The sequence below is a fragment of the Ctenopharyngodon idella genome, chromosome 8, assembly GCF_019924925.1.
Source record: "Ctenopharyngodon idella isolate HZGC_01 chromosome 8, HZGC01, whole genome shotgun sequence".
Taxonomy (NCBI): domain Eukaryota; kingdom Metazoa; phylum Chordata; class Actinopteri; order Cypriniformes; family Xenocyprididae; genus Ctenopharyngodon; species Ctenopharyngodon idella.
The window spans coordinates 22,757,481-22,773,110 of record NC_067227.1 but is presented as its reverse complement, the minus strand read 5'-3'; the positions used below and the strand labels follow the sequence as shown (position 1 = coordinate 22,773,110).

Below are 15,630 nucleotides of genomic sequence, written 5' to 3'. Positions count from 1 at the left end.
GTGTTCTTGTTCCTGTTTTTTGTTTTCTCTCTCTCTCAGCTCCTAGAAGCAGAAACAATGCAGCACATTTTCAGTAATAATTTCCAGCTCTGTTCTGAGATCAGTGAGTCTGTGCTGCATCATTTTATCCATTGCCTGGCCACACATGGCCGCCACATTCAGTACCTCAACTTTCTGCACACCATCATTAAGGCCGAGGGGAAATATGTGAAGAAATGTCAAGACATGATCATGACTGAGGTTTGTGATTGTGACTAAAATAAAGCAACCTTGAATTATTGTATACAGTATGTATTCATTTGAACCATTTGTTTAACCATTTGACTTTTTCAATTAAAATAAGTGCTGAATTAAAATGTACATTTATTGGAGACATTTGTTGTAGGGGTTTTAATTTATTTATTTGATGGGTTGGTATCATGTTATATAAGGTGCTTACTGTTATTTTATTATGATTTACAATGTATTTTGTTAGATTTATCATTTTATGATATTAATTTTGAGATGTTTTACATTTTGTTGTTGTTGTTGTTGTTATTATTCTTATTTATGTAATGATTTCAAGGAAATGTCAGTTCAGTACAACTGGTGGTATATACAGTCAGGTGACTTCTCTTTTCACCATTAGCTTACAAGTGCAGGCGATGAAGTGGTCGTCTTCTACAATGATGACATGTCATTTGACACCATGGTGGAACTGATGACACAGTCGCGGGAAGGGGTGAAGGACGACAGCCCTCTGCGGTACCATATTTCTCTGGTAGAGCTGCTGGCTGCATGCGCGGAGGGCAAAAACGTCTACACTGAGATCAAGTGCACATCTCTGCTGCCCCTAGAGGACATGGTGAAAGTAATCACACATGAAGACTGTATCACAGAGGTAATCAGATGATGGCAGACATGAAATGAAAGCACTTATTTGTAAACAATTTGTCATTTTTCTTATTTTTTTCCCCACTTGTCTGGAAGGTTCAGCCTCCTTGTATTTGTTTGTTGTGGTGCAAGTGCCAATTAATTGATTTATTTACAGTAGCATTTATAGCATGAACATTTTTGCGAACAAAAGCCAAAGCCTGTTGCATGTTATGTATCAGAAAGATCAGGAATCTCCTCTGTGTCGTGCAGGTGAAAATTGCCTATGTAAACTTTGTGAACCACTGCTATGTAGACACAGAAGTGGAGATGAAGGAGATCTACACCAGCAACCACATCTGGAAGCTGTTTGTCAACTTCACTGTAGATATGGCCAGGGTGAGTCCACTGTACCACTGATGCTGTCTAAGATGTGTTTTACTGAGTGGAGTTTCATTTAACTTGGTTTAATTTGAATTTCAGGTGTGCTCCAACCGTGAGAAACGCATGTCAGACCCTGTGCTGGAGAAGTATGTGATTCAGGTGGTTTTAGACACTGTAAATGCCTTCTTCAGCTCTCCCTTTTCAGAGAACAGCACCAGCACAGAGGTGAGACATCATTCATAGTCTTATTTCTGTTCTTTGCCACATCTGCTTTTATTCACTGTGAGTACCATAGATTATTAGGGCCCAAGCACTGAAAGTGAAAGATTCTGTCATGCATTCTTTAAAGTGCATTTTAAAAATTTTGTGCAACAAATGAAACTGCTAAAACTAAAATTTTTGGTCAAATAAAAATGGCATAAAATATCTCAAATATGTCCTGCACTAATTACATTTAATTATAGAATGTTTCAGGTTTCCCATTTTAAAAATTATATATTCTTAATATTCTAAAGGTATATTTGAATATCAAATATAGTAGTATAAATTATAATATAGGGTATGTTCTATTCTAAAATCAACTAATTTATAAAGTATTTTCTGAAATAACAAGAAACTGTTTAGAAACACAAAATTGTTGCGACACTTTTTTCACAGAAAAAGACTTCACCCACAGGAATTGCATAACCTAAAGTTCATCTTTTGCTTTTACAAACTGGGGAATGAGTCTGTATTTTACTGCAGAATATTTTCTGTTATAGTTACTGGCAGGGTGTCACAGATGCTGTGGACAATATTTAACACAGAATATTTCTTTGTGAAAATAACCTCCTGTTCAAAGGTTTGCGGTCGGTAAGATGTTTTTATGCTCATCAAGGTTACATTTATTTGATCAAAAATACAGTAAAAACAGTAATATTGTAAAACATTCTTACAATGTAAAATAACAGTTTTTCTATTTTAATATATTAGAAATTGTATTTAATTCTGGTAAAAGCTGAATTTTCAGCAGCCATTCAGCATCCAGTCTTCAGTATCACATGATCCTTCAGAAATCATTCTAACATACTCAGTTCAGAAGAACAGCATTTATTTGAAATGGAAATTAACATTGTAAATTTCTTTACTGTCACTTTTGATTAATTTAATGCGTCTTTTCTGAATAAAAGTATTCATTTATTTTTAAAAAATCTTACTGACCCTAAACTTTTTAACAGGATTTAAAATTTCAAATTTGACTATATGTGAGTTATTTTTAGAGAAGTAGATAACTTTACTGAAGGACTAATAAGATAAAGATGACAGCTGAAATATTGTCTATCAAATCACATAAAAATGACTTTCCGATTTCATCAGGTCACATTTAATTCTCCTCATTTCTTTCTCTTTCTCATTTTCTTTTTCTTTTGTCTCATTCAGGCTCATCACACCACTGTAAAACAGCTGCTGCAGTCTACTATGCGTCTGTTAGATTGTCCCTGGTTACAGCCACAACAAAAAGTCCAAGTAGAGTCATGCATCCGAACTCTGGCAATGACGAGTAGGTCAACCTGCTCTCTAAGAGAATAAATCAATTCTAAGGGATAAAAAAAAGATTTTTAAATTATTTTACAAGCCTAAAATGTGGCAGGAGTTTCAGTTCTTATACAGTTTTTGAAGTATTATGAGACAACTTATTTGTTTACCTGACTGTCCACACAGCAAAGAGTCGCTCCATTCCTCTGCCAGTGGAGTTGGAGGCTCATGTCAACATGATGTTGAGTCACAGTAACGCCCTGTCACTGTCCCGCTCCGGCCACAGCAACAAAAGCCTGTCACGCCTCACACGGGCTGCTGCTCCCACCAATCCCTGGGACTACAAAAACATCATTGAGAAACTACAGGTACCTGTGTGTCTGTGCGTGTGTCTGAAAAAGAAGCATCATGCCCATTCAAACTATTTCAGATTTTGGAAACAAGTGACTTCCACAATAAATGATTTGTATCTTTAGAAAATTAAGTTGCTAGATGGATAAAAAAACGTGTTTCTCTAAAAAAAAATACAGAGATCTTGTCTAGGGCACCAAGTTAGCACCCTCAAAAAAGGTGCATGACAGCCCTGGACTGTAAAGCATTCAACACAATTCATGCTTGAATAGATTGTTTGGGTCATATTTCTATCAATAAAAATGTATTAATGTTTGTGTAACACTGCTGTCAGGATATCATTAACACACTTGAGGAGCGTGTGATGCCGTTGGTTAATGCAGAGCTGTCAGTGCTGGTGGATGTGCTGCACCAGCCTGAGCTGTTGTTCCTGGAAGGCACGGATGCTCGAGCTCGCTGTGAATCAGGAGGCTTCATATCTAAGTGAGTCCCTAAACTGTTAGGGATCAGTCAAATAAACAGAGATTATATTGCATCAATGCAATATTACTTTTTGTGAGTATATTTCTTCATCATCTTACTCCTTTTACTCTGTGCAGATTGATCCAACACACAAAGGCCCTCATGAATTCAGATGAGAAGCTCTGTATCAAAGTCCTCAGAACCCTACAGGAAATGCTCATTCGTGATCTGGATTTTGACGAGAAGGTGAGATTAGATAATAAGGTAACATTTTACAATAAAGTTTAATTAGTTAACTACATTAGTTAACATGAACTAACTATGAACAATAGTTCTACAACATTTATTATGAACAATACTTCTACAACATTTATTAATCTTAATGTTAATCTCAATTCATTTTTAAGATCAAAAGTTGACATCTGTTAACATTAGTTAATGCACTGTGAACTAACATGAACATTTTTAATAACTGACATTAACATAGTTTAATAAATGCTGTAAGCATATATTGCTCATTGCTGGTTTGTTTAATGCATTAATGTATGTTACAAATGAGACCTTATTGTAAATTATTACTGATAATATTACTAATAATATCATAATGTAATCAAATAATTTCTCATACAAATGTAAATGAAGTTAAAAAATGGATGTATACATTCTAAATATTTATTTATTTGTTTATTTAAATTTGTAAAGTATTTAACTTTATATTCTAAATGTATATTTTAAATATTCAATATAAAGTGTAATAGTATAAATTAGAATATATGGTATATTCTAAGTAAGTTAAGTTATGAGGTGTATTCTTAAATTATCAGAAATATTTTAGAGACATAAAATTATTACAGCACATTTTACATGGAGAAAAACATCACCTACAGGAATTGCATAAGTTCATCTTTTGCTTTTGCAAATTGAAAAAAAATTGCTGTAGAAACAATTTTCACTCAGAAATTGTTACTAAACTTCACAATTAATTACAAAGAAACAGCAAGTAATGCATTTAAATATGACATTTTGAAGTAGAAAGACTGAAATAGTATTTTCTTGCCAAACTTACTTCAATAATCTTTGTTTTATTTACGACTTTGAAAAATCTTTCTTTACAGTGTTTATCTCAGATGCTGCGGACAGATTTTAACCAAGAATATTCCTTTGTGCTATTTCCAGAGGTTAGCAAAACAACAACAACAAAAAGAACAAAAACCCAAACCCCCCCCCAAAAAAACCCAAAACCAAACCAAAAAAAAGCTGTTGTTCCTATAGTGACTGTAATTGGTTTAATTTTACAAGTCAAAGGGAAGTCACTGTTTAGATGGGTAAAGGTGTGTGTGAACAGTGAGCATCTGTTAAATCAATGTTGTCTTTTGCAGGGCTTTGCCTTAAGAAAGGTGTTACTCCAGAACTACCTCTACAACAACAAAAAGAACATAAAAGCAGAGCTTGTTGAACACGGAGGAGGTAATTTTAAATACTTATATATAAATTATATATTTATATAAAAATATAAACTATATATAAAGTTTACAATTTAAATTTAGATTTAAATATTAAAGAAAGTAAATAAATTATTGAAAAATGGATAGAATTAAGAAATATCACGCAAGCAAGAGTGCCGACTTTTGACTGGTAGTGTAATTGGATCAACAAAAAACATTCTTTGTGGACTTGCATACGTCTTTTGTGAAATGGTGGTGTCTGTGTATGTGAAGGTGTAGAGGGAGAGAGAGACTGGCTGGCAGTTGCAGCATTACAGTGTCGTCTGGACAAAGAAGGTGGCACCAAACTTTTCACAGACCTCATAACCAGCAGTAAGAATGAGAAGATCTTCCAGGAGAGCATTCAGCTTGCCATCTGTCTGCTAGAAGGAGGCAACACAGAGATCCAGGTAGGGAAGCCGCTGTCATAAAAATATTTAGCTATAGTCATTCTATATAAATGTTTTCCTGTGCATATTTATAACAGAACTCCTTCTACAAACTCATGATGGGAGACAACAAGTCAGAGAAGTTTTTTAAAGTGCTGAATGACCGCATGAAGAATGCACAGACGGACATCAAATCCACCATCTCTGTCAATGTGGGGGAAATGACCAATAAAGCCAAAGATGACAAAGATCTAGAGACAGGTAATTGAATTTTTTTTATTTTTTTATTATTTATTCAATATGCATTTCTAATAAATGAAACAAATAAGTCTACTTACATTGCTGGCTCTAACAATGGTTTCCTTCAGGTGTCGTACCTTCCTTTGGCCAATATGAGCAGCAATTTCAAGCTGAGCAGCAGGAAATAGAAACAGAAATGGGCCCCTCTGTCACCATCATGAAACCCATCCTGCGCTTTCTACAGCTGCTTTGTGAGAACCACAATCAGGACCTTCAGGTCTGAAAAACCCCAGATTAACAATAAATTTAGAATCAGATCCAATGATCATGTCATCTAGTATGATTTGAGAATGATCCAAAGAGCATCTCGTGCTTCAATGTAATCTGGAAACTGGACCTTTAGAGTAAAGTAGTTCACATGCTTAGTGTCACAAATTGTTTTTACTCATCTAGAAATAGTGAATAATTTAAAATATTTCAGATTTTTGCTCTATAATGTTTTACATTTTTCAAAGCCCTAGATCTTTGTTTATTCTCAGGTTTAGATAAAAAAAAATAATCCCAAATGTTCAGTGTAGTCCAAAGACTATAGAATAACACAAGACGCGTCACTCGTATTGTTTTGAATGGGAGAAAGTGCAACGCGCAATATTGCGGAATAATTCCTGCCTTCTAAATAAGAGCCACTTTCCAATTGGTAAAGTCATCGTGTCACTGCAGCGGCCGTTAGAAGCTCCGGTTCCTATAGAAACAGTCAGATGTGCGCCTCCGAAATGAGACATGCATTTAGGACTGCACATGCGCATTTTTTTTTTGTCATGATTCGAGCGTTTAGAAACAAAATTTATGAGACAGTTGTCAGATTTCATTGGTGATTTCAAATATGAAATTTAATTGAAAGCTTGGCGAACAGCTTTGGAGAAATTGACGTTTCCCCATTCAAAGAGATAGGAGCTGCACTTGCATGTCCGAGAGGTGTTTCAAAGATGGCCGCCGAGTGAAATGACTTGTCTTAAAGGGACTTTGGTGTAGTCTCCGGCTGTTGGACCCAACTTTACATAAATTATTAACTCCATTCTATGGAGTATCTTTTTAGTATTTAGTATTACTTACAAAATAATACTAAAACAATACTAAATGATTTATTATTTAAATTATTTATTATGTCATTTAATTGTACTGTTTGTTCAATTAAAAAAATTCCTCATTCTTTTCTCTAGAATTTTCTTCGCTGTCAGAACAACAAAACAAACTATAATCTGGTGTGTGAGACACTCCAATTTCTGGACATTATGTGTGGGAGTACGACAGGTGGGCTGGGTCTGCTGGGTCTTTACATCAATGAGAACAACGTGGAGCTGATCACACAGACCCTGGAGACCCTCACAGAGTATTGCCAGGGACCATGTCAAGAGAACCAGGTGAGATTATCAATTGCAAATACTGGCAATATAATAATAATAATAATAATAATAATAATAATAATAATAATAATATTATATAAAAACATTTTTGGACATATATGCTTTTTTTAATCCATGGCTGAGAAATCGCTTAATTAGAAGTTGCTTAATTGCCCTTATTTCTTTTTTGGACCACAAAAGGAGAAATTAAAAAAATTATCCTGCTCACGGTCATCTACAGTATATAATGGCAGTAAATAGCTACCAGCATCAAGCATTTTAAAAAAGACGCAAAAGTATCACAGAATGGTCCGATGCGACGTGTCTCGTATATTCCAAGTGTTCTGGGTATATACAGTAGGGTTTGGTAAAAAACAAACTGAAATTGAATGTGTTATTTAACAAAAATCCTGACCTTGGCCATTGGTCTTCTGTGCACGGCTACATGACATGTGCGTTCGTGAGACTCTGTTAGCACCGCAGTTCACTCTGTCTCGCCCAGAAAAAGCACAAAAGTTGTGAGAAATCAAGACTAAGAAAAACGTGACATGAAAAACATTCCATTTACTTTCTTCTCTGAGGTGAATATATCTGTTGTGTTCGTCACACCTGTGACATTCTCATCCATCAACTGACATTTGAGTTCCGGTCTGGAGATATTTAACTCAGTGAAGAAAATACATCGATCCTTTTTTGGGATTTCTAGGCATTGTATTTCATGTTGTGTTTTTATTAATCTCAATTTTTTTCAATTTGAACATAATCGCGCAGTAGAGCACAGAAGACCATCGCCCAAGGTCAGGATTTTGGTTAAATAATACACTATATTTTGGTTTGTTTTTCACAAAACCCTATTGTAAACCTTTGGAACACTTGGAATATACAGCACGATGCATGGGATAATTCTGATACTTTTGCGCCTTTTTAAAAAAAAAAAAAAAAACTTAATGCTGATTTGTTATTCACTACCATTGTATGGATGAGTGTAAGCTGGACATTTTTTTTTTTTTTTTTTGTGGCCAAAAAAAAGAAAGAAGGGCAAATGGCATTAGAACAACAGCAGTGAGTATATTCATTTTAGGGTGAACTATCCCTTTCAGTACTTAAGAATAAGATGAATCCTTAAGATTCAAATCAGAAAACATCAGATTCAGAAAGAGCTTTACTGACCAAGTGTAATAACTTGGTCAGTAAAGCTCTTTCTGAATCTGATGTTTCTTTTTTAAATAATTTTTGCTGACAAATTATCTAGCAAAACATGATGCTTTTAATTCAGGAAAAAATTGTAATTCATGAAACCACTTTTTTTTTTTTTTTGTCTCTCTCTAAAGACATGCATTGTTTCTCACGAGTGCAACGGCATTGACATCATCACAGCCTTGATTCTGAATGATATCAGTCCTCTCTGTCGTTACCGTATGGAGTTGGTGCTGCAGCTCAAGGTAAAGATGAAGTCATGATGCACAACACAGGCTCTGCTTTAATCATAAAAATCATTTTCATCACTCTATAACTAATATGTGATTATTGTCAGGACAATGCCTCTAAGCTGCTCCTCGCTTTGATGGAAAGTCGTCATGACAGTGAGAATGCAGAGAGGATCCTGTTTAACCTTCGACCCCGCGAACTGGTCAGTTTGGCTTTGTCATGTGTATTAGGTGTAAGAAATATAAAAGTAATATTTTAAAAGTACTGTGTTGTATGTCTTTAGGTGGAGGTGATAAAAAAGGCTTACCAGCAAGAGACTGAATGTGAGGAGGGAGGAGTGTCACCACGGGAAGTTGGACACAACATCTACATCCTGGCACTACAGGTGGACCAATGCATCATAATGCCACACTTTGTGTATATAACAAAAACCTTGAAATCAAATTGTGAAATTAAATTGTTTATTTATGAATTATTTAATATTACTTTGGCTGGCAGTTGTAAAGACCATAAAGTTTCAATGTTGCTTTTTTTGCAGCTTGCCCGACACAATAAATCACTCCTCACACTGCTTAAACCACAAAAGAAGACAAAAGAGGAAGAAGAGGAAAGCATCTCATCTATGGTAACTTATGAACTGTACTTTTTATAAAGCAAATTTTTAATATTTTCCAAAAAAATACATTTGTGAAACATCTCAAGTCTGTCATTTTCTGTTTTTGAGTTTTTGCTTGTTTCTGTTGCAGCTCAACTTGAACAAGCAGCAGCAGGAGGAGCAACAGGAGGATCCATTAGAGCACTATGACCATCAAACTGCTCAGATTGAGGTAATTGGAAAAAAAGATATGTGTATTATATATATTAGGGGTGTGAAACATTTAAATTTCTCACGGTTCAGTTTGTATCATGAACAAATAAAGGTTTTCAGGTTTTTTGGGTAGAGAAATTGAATAAATTATATGTAAAATAACACTGCATAGTCTTCACTGTATAAATTAAATAAAGATTAATCCTTATTAAAGTTTCAAAAGTTACTCAGTCAAGAGCTGTGAGTGATTTCTTAGTCTTTTGTTGTTTGATTAACATTAAAAACAGACAGCAGCAAGAATATTAGGCTGTTGTCACTAAAACATAATGCATGGATCCCAATACTGTATAGTACTGTACATTATCAAAACTGTACACATTCATTGTCTTTCTCAACCGTTTATGTCGGGTGCATTGAGTGTACGAGACCCCATTTCGCATGACGGTGTGCACGGCATTTTTTAAAAATTTGTTCTCCCCTTCCAGCTAGGCGAAAGTATAAACAAGGCTTGAGACGCGACTTTCCTTGTGTGCTCTTCGGATTTGTGTGCACACACTTGAATGTTTACATTGGCAAGGCTTAAAAATGCGCAAATGATAAACTTTTGTGATGATGCAATGCAACACTAGCCCAATTTTGACTGTGACATTTCTGTCAACTGTCCCAAGTGTCTTTTAAGCTAGCCCCGGGCCATCGGGCAGTTCTTATTGACAAACCCTGCCCAGCACTTTCATTATTGTTTTGTGTCTGTCTGAATTAGCACTGAGTGTCTGTTTAAACACAGAAGACAATGTGTGCTGTTCTCAGTCAACACCCAGGTGATGACGGCGTAAGTGACTGGTCATGTAGGAGCATATGGCTCTTGCATCGAACAAAGTTTACAAAGAGTGACTCTTTTGTCCATATTTTTTGACCATCTCTGTTGTAACACATTGGGAAGCCAGAATGTTCCCAAACAGGAGATTTATATGATGCAGGCGGCGGTTGTGAAATAATTTTCGTTGGTATGTCACATGCAGATTGTGCGGGAGGACCGCAGCATGGAGCAGATAGTGTTTCCTGTTCACCCCATCTGCGAGTTCCTGACGGAGGAGTCAAAATTCCGCGTGTTTACTACCACAGAGCAGGACGAGCAGGGCAGCAAGGTCACTCACTTCTTCGAGCAGACCTCCTTCCTGCACAACGAGATGGAATGGCAGAAAAAACTTCGCAGTAAGTATTGGGCCTGGGGTGGTGTGGCTTAGTGTCTAAAGAGCTGACACCCAAAAATGATGGCAGTACATATTTCTACAAATATGTGCTTGAGCAAGGAGCTTTACACCAGGTCTGATGTTTGTGTGTTTTAGGCATGCCAGTGCTGTACTGGTTCTCTCGCCGAATGTCTCTCTGGGGCACCATATCATTCAATCTGGCTGTGTTCATCAATCTTATTATTGCTTTGTTCTACCCACATGACTCTGGTCACTCTGGTATGTATACGTGTGCATTACCTGTTGGTAGTTATAGAGTATTGATTGTATTATATTAATAAATGCTACATTTTTGCATTAGTTTCAAAGCACTCAACCATGGACGAACAGCTTTTCCATGTAGTTTTAACAGTCTCTTGTGCCTCCAGGCAGCATAGACTCTTCGTTGCTGATTATGCTGTTCTGGTGTTTCGCTGGACTGGCTGTTTTGGGCCTGTTGTCCAAGCGCTATGGGTTCCAGTCCCTCACCGTCGCCATCACCCTGCGCTGCATTTATCACTTCGGCATTGGGCCAAGTCTCATCCTGCTGGGCGCTTTAAATGTAAGTGTTAGGTAACCATATTAATACTGTATGTTTGCTTAAATAAAATGAATTGTTTTAATTAATAATTTGCCTCTTTCCCTTTTTAACCAGCTCATCAATAAGATAGTGTTTGTGGTGAGCTTTGTGGGTAACAATGGCACCTTCATCATGGGCTACAAAGCCATGGTGATGGATGTAGAGTTCCTGTACCACTTGGCCTATGTGTTAACTAGCACACTGGGGCTGTTCGTCCACGAGCTCTTCTACAGCATATTGGTGGGTGCCTCAAAACCTATTTTATCACTCATACACCACCGTTCAAAAGTTTGGGGTCAGTAAGATTTTTTTTTTTTTTTCAAAGAAATTAATTTTTTCATTCAGCGAAGATGCATTAAATTGATCAAAAGTGGCAGTGTTACTGTAATGAAACTAAAAGAATATTTCAAATTAATGCATTTCTTTTGAACTTTCTATTCATCAAAGAATCCTGAAAGTCATTTTTGGTTGGTTTCATATCATGGTTTCCACAAAATATTAAGCAGCACGTTTGCTTTCAACTGTGATAATAATAAGAAATTATTCTTGGGCACCAAATCAGCATATTAAAATGACTTCTGAAGAATCATGTGACACTGAAGACTGGATTCTGAATGGCTGCTGAAATTTCAGATTTGCCATCAGAGGAATAATCAACATTTTAAAAAATATTTAAATGTAAAACATTATTTAAAAAATAATTTAAATGGTAATAATATTTCACAATATTACTGTTTTTTGTTTTTGTGATCAGATAAATGCAGCCTTGCTAAGCATTTCACTTGAATTTCTTTCTAAAACATTTAAAAATCTTACAAACCCTAAGCTTTTGAAAGGTAGTATAAACTGTAGCTTCTTTATTTGTTTGCTTTTTGCATTGCTGATTGCCATAAAACTCTTTCCAAACACCAAATGCAAGTACTTGTGGTGAATAAATAAAACTGAGATACTGTACTTGCCAGTGGAAACATAATACATGGTTTCAAGCAAATTGTGAAACTGTGACGTGATTATTTACGACTGAAAGACATACAAATTATCCACTAATCCTCTACTTCATCTTCTTCTTTTACCTCCTTCAGTTGTTTGATCTGATCTACCGTGAGGAGACTCTCTTTAACGTCATCAAGAGTGTGACACGTAACGGCCGCTCTATTCTCCTCACTGCTGTTTTGGCCATCATCCTGGTCTACCTGTTCTCCATCGTGGGCTTTCTCTTCCTCAGGAATGACTTCATTATGGAAGTGGACCGGCTTGCTAGCCCAGATACAGGTTAATTGCATACACCTCCATCTGAATAGTTTTTCGCCCAACAGTTGTTGCAGAAAAGGATCAAATCCAGCATTTATGATGAATTTGAACTAAAATATGCCATTTATTATTCGTTGATGTCACTTTGACAGAAGTAATGGTGTAATTTGTCCTCTCAGCAGGTATAGATAACTTTATGAGCAGCTGCAGTGCAGATGGATTGGACTGCACAGAGGAAACTGGGATGGTTGCACCATCAGAGGGTGAGTAGAACATTAAAAACTAAACAATAATTCATATTATTGAACTCAGTTGTTAATTTTTTTTTTTAATTCTTCTTTGCAGAAGATGAAGATAACACAGAGAGAGCATGTGACACTCTTCTTATGTGTATCGTTACGGTGCTGAATCATGGGCTGAGGAATGGAGGAGGTGTGGGAGATGTCCTGCGCAAACCCTCTAAGAATGTATGGAGACCTACAATTATATAAAGACGTGCATATTTGAATACAATCTAACCGAATCTAACCGAACTGATACAAGGTTGTTCATCTTACAGGAGCCTTTGTTCCCTGCTCGTGTGGTGTATGACCTTCTCTTCTACTTCATTGTCATCATCATTGTTCTCAACTTGATATTCGGTGTAATTATTGACACCTTCGCTGACCTGCGTAGTGAAAAACAGAAGAAAGAGGAGATACTGAAGACCACCTGTTTCATTTGTGGTAAGAAATCAGCGGATAAGTTATGTGTTATTGCTACAACGTGCGTGTGTGTGTATATATATATATATATATATATATATTATATATATATATATATATATATATATATATATATATATATATATATATATATATATATATATATATATATAATAATCAGCCATTAATTCAGTCTGCAGTCACATGATCCTGCCTGATGTTGAAAACAATTGTACTTCTTAATATTTTTGTGGAAACTGTGAATTAATACATTCTTGCTGAATAAAAGTTATTAAAATAAAAGATAAATAAAAGATCTTACTGAACCAAAACCCTAAAGATTTTTTTTTTTTGCATTGTGACATTATTTTTATGAAAATTATGCATATTGTTTCACTATATTTTTGCTTAATTACTGCAATTCAAAACTGATTTTTGTTATATGAATTTGCAAAAGCATTATACATTACAGTGAAGAGAATTTGGGGGTAAAATAAGCTAAATTGTCCTGAAATTAATGTCATGATTCACTAAAAAACTCAATGTTCCTTAATGTATGCTTATTTTCTTTATACAAAATATAATTTCTTAATTTATTTTTTGAAATATGACCCAAGTATTTCTTGACAGGCTTTATAAAAGTCACCTAAATATAAATCATCTGAAATCAGAGGACATTACATAAAGGAATTGCTCTATATTTGTATTTCAACAGGTCTTGAGAGGGACAAGTTTGATAACAAGACCGTGTCGTTTGAGGAACACATTAAATTGGAGCACAACATCTGGAACTACCTCTATTTCATTGTGCTGGTACGGGAGAAAAACAAAACGGATTACACTGGTCCAGAGAGCTACGTGGCCCATATGATAAAGGTACAGTTAAAAAATGGAAAGTTCCAATTGATTTGATACTGCACACACTCAATATATTAACAGCTATTAACAGTGTCATTTTAGTATTATTTGTATACTATTACAGTATTTATTCATATTTTGGCTTTTATTTTTATATTTTTAGTTTTGGTTATTTTTTATGTGCTTTTGTCCTTCAGCTTTTTTATGTAGCTTTAATTTATTTAATTCTTGCTTCACATTGCAATGGTTTTGATTCAGTCTTGTTCTCGCCTCTTGTTAGAATAAGAACCTGGATTGGTTCCCACGCATGCAGGCCATGTCTCTAGTTATAACAGAGGGAGATGGAGAACAGAATGAGATGAGGAACCTGCAGGATCGGCTCTCCTCCACCATGAAAGTAGTCACACAACTCACAAGCCAGTTAATAGAGCTAAAAGAACAGGTATATTTTTCAATGTATATAATGAGCTGTGCCCAGCATTAATAATGGTACACTGGAATTAATTACTTTCTCTATATACGCAAGTGTATAAAATAATAGTTGTGTATCTGTTCATTTAGATGACAGAGCAGAGGAAGAGAAGGCAGCGGATGGGTTTTGTGGATGTTCAGTCTGGTTCAAACCCTGGGATGCCTCTGCCTCCTAGTGCTGCTGGAGGAAATCCTCAGGTCTACAAGGCCTAATTCCTCCATGTAACATTGCATTGACTTTATAGAAGCAATAATGTAATCCTGTGATGCTGGTGTACTATTCAATGTGGAAAAGTTACGTTCAACTGTTAAAATGGATTGACAGATTGGATCTACACACCCACAAAAGCACTACTTGACTCAATAGTCATTCTTTGAGGGGCTGATTACCTAAAGGTCTTATTATGCACAGATGTTATATATTTAAAGTATATGAAGTTTTTATTTTATTTTATTTTTTTTAAAGAGCATCTTTTGGTTAAGATATTTGATAGCTTATCTTCAAAAATATTGTTGGATGTATGGATAAATGTAGCATTACTGTAAGTGAGGCTGATGTGTTTTTAAGATAATGAATAATTGTAGGCTAATATAGTCAAATTGTTTATTTTAAAGTGCACGGATGAGATTGCACATGCTGTATTTATAGGGATGAGCATAATGTGCCTGGCTTGATATGTATGTGAGATGATTTGGGGAATATCATGATCTGTCTTAACCACATTATGATGAATGGGAAATGCTAACATGTTACTATAGATAAATCTGAGGTGTATAACTGGCATAATGTATAGAGCCATGGTTAAAGTTCAACGAATAAGTCAAAGTGCCTAAAAATGACTCAAAAAGAACATAACTTTTTCTCAGGAAAATAACAAATTCTTATTTATCATATCTGTCATTAAAAACCACAGTTTTGAGAACATCCTAATGGTTTTAATAGACATACTGCATGTATATCTATGTATGTCTCTATTTAATTATTGTGTGACCAGGACTAAGTTATAAGTCACGTGCATTTTTATGGCCACAAAAAGAATGCTGGAACATACTTGTATTTTGGACTTATTAACAGCCAGTGTGTAATTAAACTTGTACTATTGATATCATAATTCTCAATTTGTTGCTAATATTGTTTATGGTGGTATGAAGAGCCTCACCAAGTTTGCACAAAATCAAAATAAAACATTTCGCCATTTCACCTCTTGTGTCTCAAGATTT

The 15,630-nt window shown here is 35.3% G+C and overlaps 1 protein-coding gene across 1 annotated transcript in view; it reads left to right on the top strand.

The window, feature by feature from the left end:
• itpr3 (inositol 1,4,5-trisphosphate receptor, type 3) overlaps window positions 1–15,610 on the top strand; it is a 32,884-nt gene extending 17,274 nt beyond the window's left edge. The window contains exons 30-58 of the mRNA XM_051902093.1: window positions 40–240; window positions 629–880; window positions 1,126–1,251; window positions 1,336–1,461; window positions 2,656–2,776; window positions 2,938–3,119; window positions 3,437–3,585; window positions 3,702–3,810; window positions 4,944–5,031; window positions 5,283–5,458; window positions 5,536–5,698; window positions 5,806–5,954; window positions 6,898–7,098; window positions 8,412–8,522; window positions 8,615–8,710; window positions 8,792–8,893; window positions 9,047–9,133; window positions 9,255–9,335; window positions 10,336–10,528; window positions 10,663–10,785; window positions 10,935–11,107; window positions 11,201–11,365; window positions 12,208–12,397; window positions 12,556–12,639; window positions 12,722–12,843; window positions 12,936–13,101; window positions 13,796–13,956; window positions 14,219–14,380; window positions 14,500–15,610. Of these exons, the coding sequence (XP_051758053.1) occupies window positions 40–240; window positions 629–880; window positions 1,126–1,251; window positions 1,336–1,461; window positions 2,656–2,776; window positions 2,938–3,119; window positions 3,437–3,585; window positions 3,702–3,810; window positions 4,944–5,031; window positions 5,283–5,458; window positions 5,536–5,698; window positions 5,806–5,954; window positions 6,898–7,098; window positions 8,412–8,522; window positions 8,615–8,710; window positions 8,792–8,893; window positions 9,047–9,133; window positions 9,255–9,335; window positions 10,336–10,528; window positions 10,663–10,785; window positions 10,935–11,107; window positions 11,201–11,365; window positions 12,208–12,397; window positions 12,556–12,639; window positions 12,722–12,843; window positions 12,936–13,101; window positions 13,796–13,956; window positions 14,219–14,380; window positions 14,500–14,622 (4,182 nt within the window). The 3' untranslated portion in view covers window positions 14,623–15,610. The remainder of the gene's footprint in view (window positions 1–39; window positions 241–628; window positions 881–1,125; window positions 1,252–1,335; window positions 1,462–2,655; window positions 2,777–2,937; window positions 3,120–3,436; window positions 3,586–3,701; window positions 3,811–4,943; window positions 5,032–5,282; window positions 5,459–5,535; window positions 5,699–5,805; window positions 5,955–6,897; window positions 7,099–8,411; window positions 8,523–8,614; window positions 8,711–8,791; window positions 8,894–9,046; window positions 9,134–9,254; window positions 9,336–10,335; window positions 10,529–10,662; window positions 10,786–10,934; window positions 11,108–11,200; window positions 11,366–12,207; window positions 12,398–12,555; window positions 12,640–12,721; window positions 12,844–12,935; window positions 13,102–13,795; window positions 13,957–14,218; window positions 14,381–14,499) is intronic.
• Window positions 15,611–15,630: the final 20 nt, after the last annotated feature.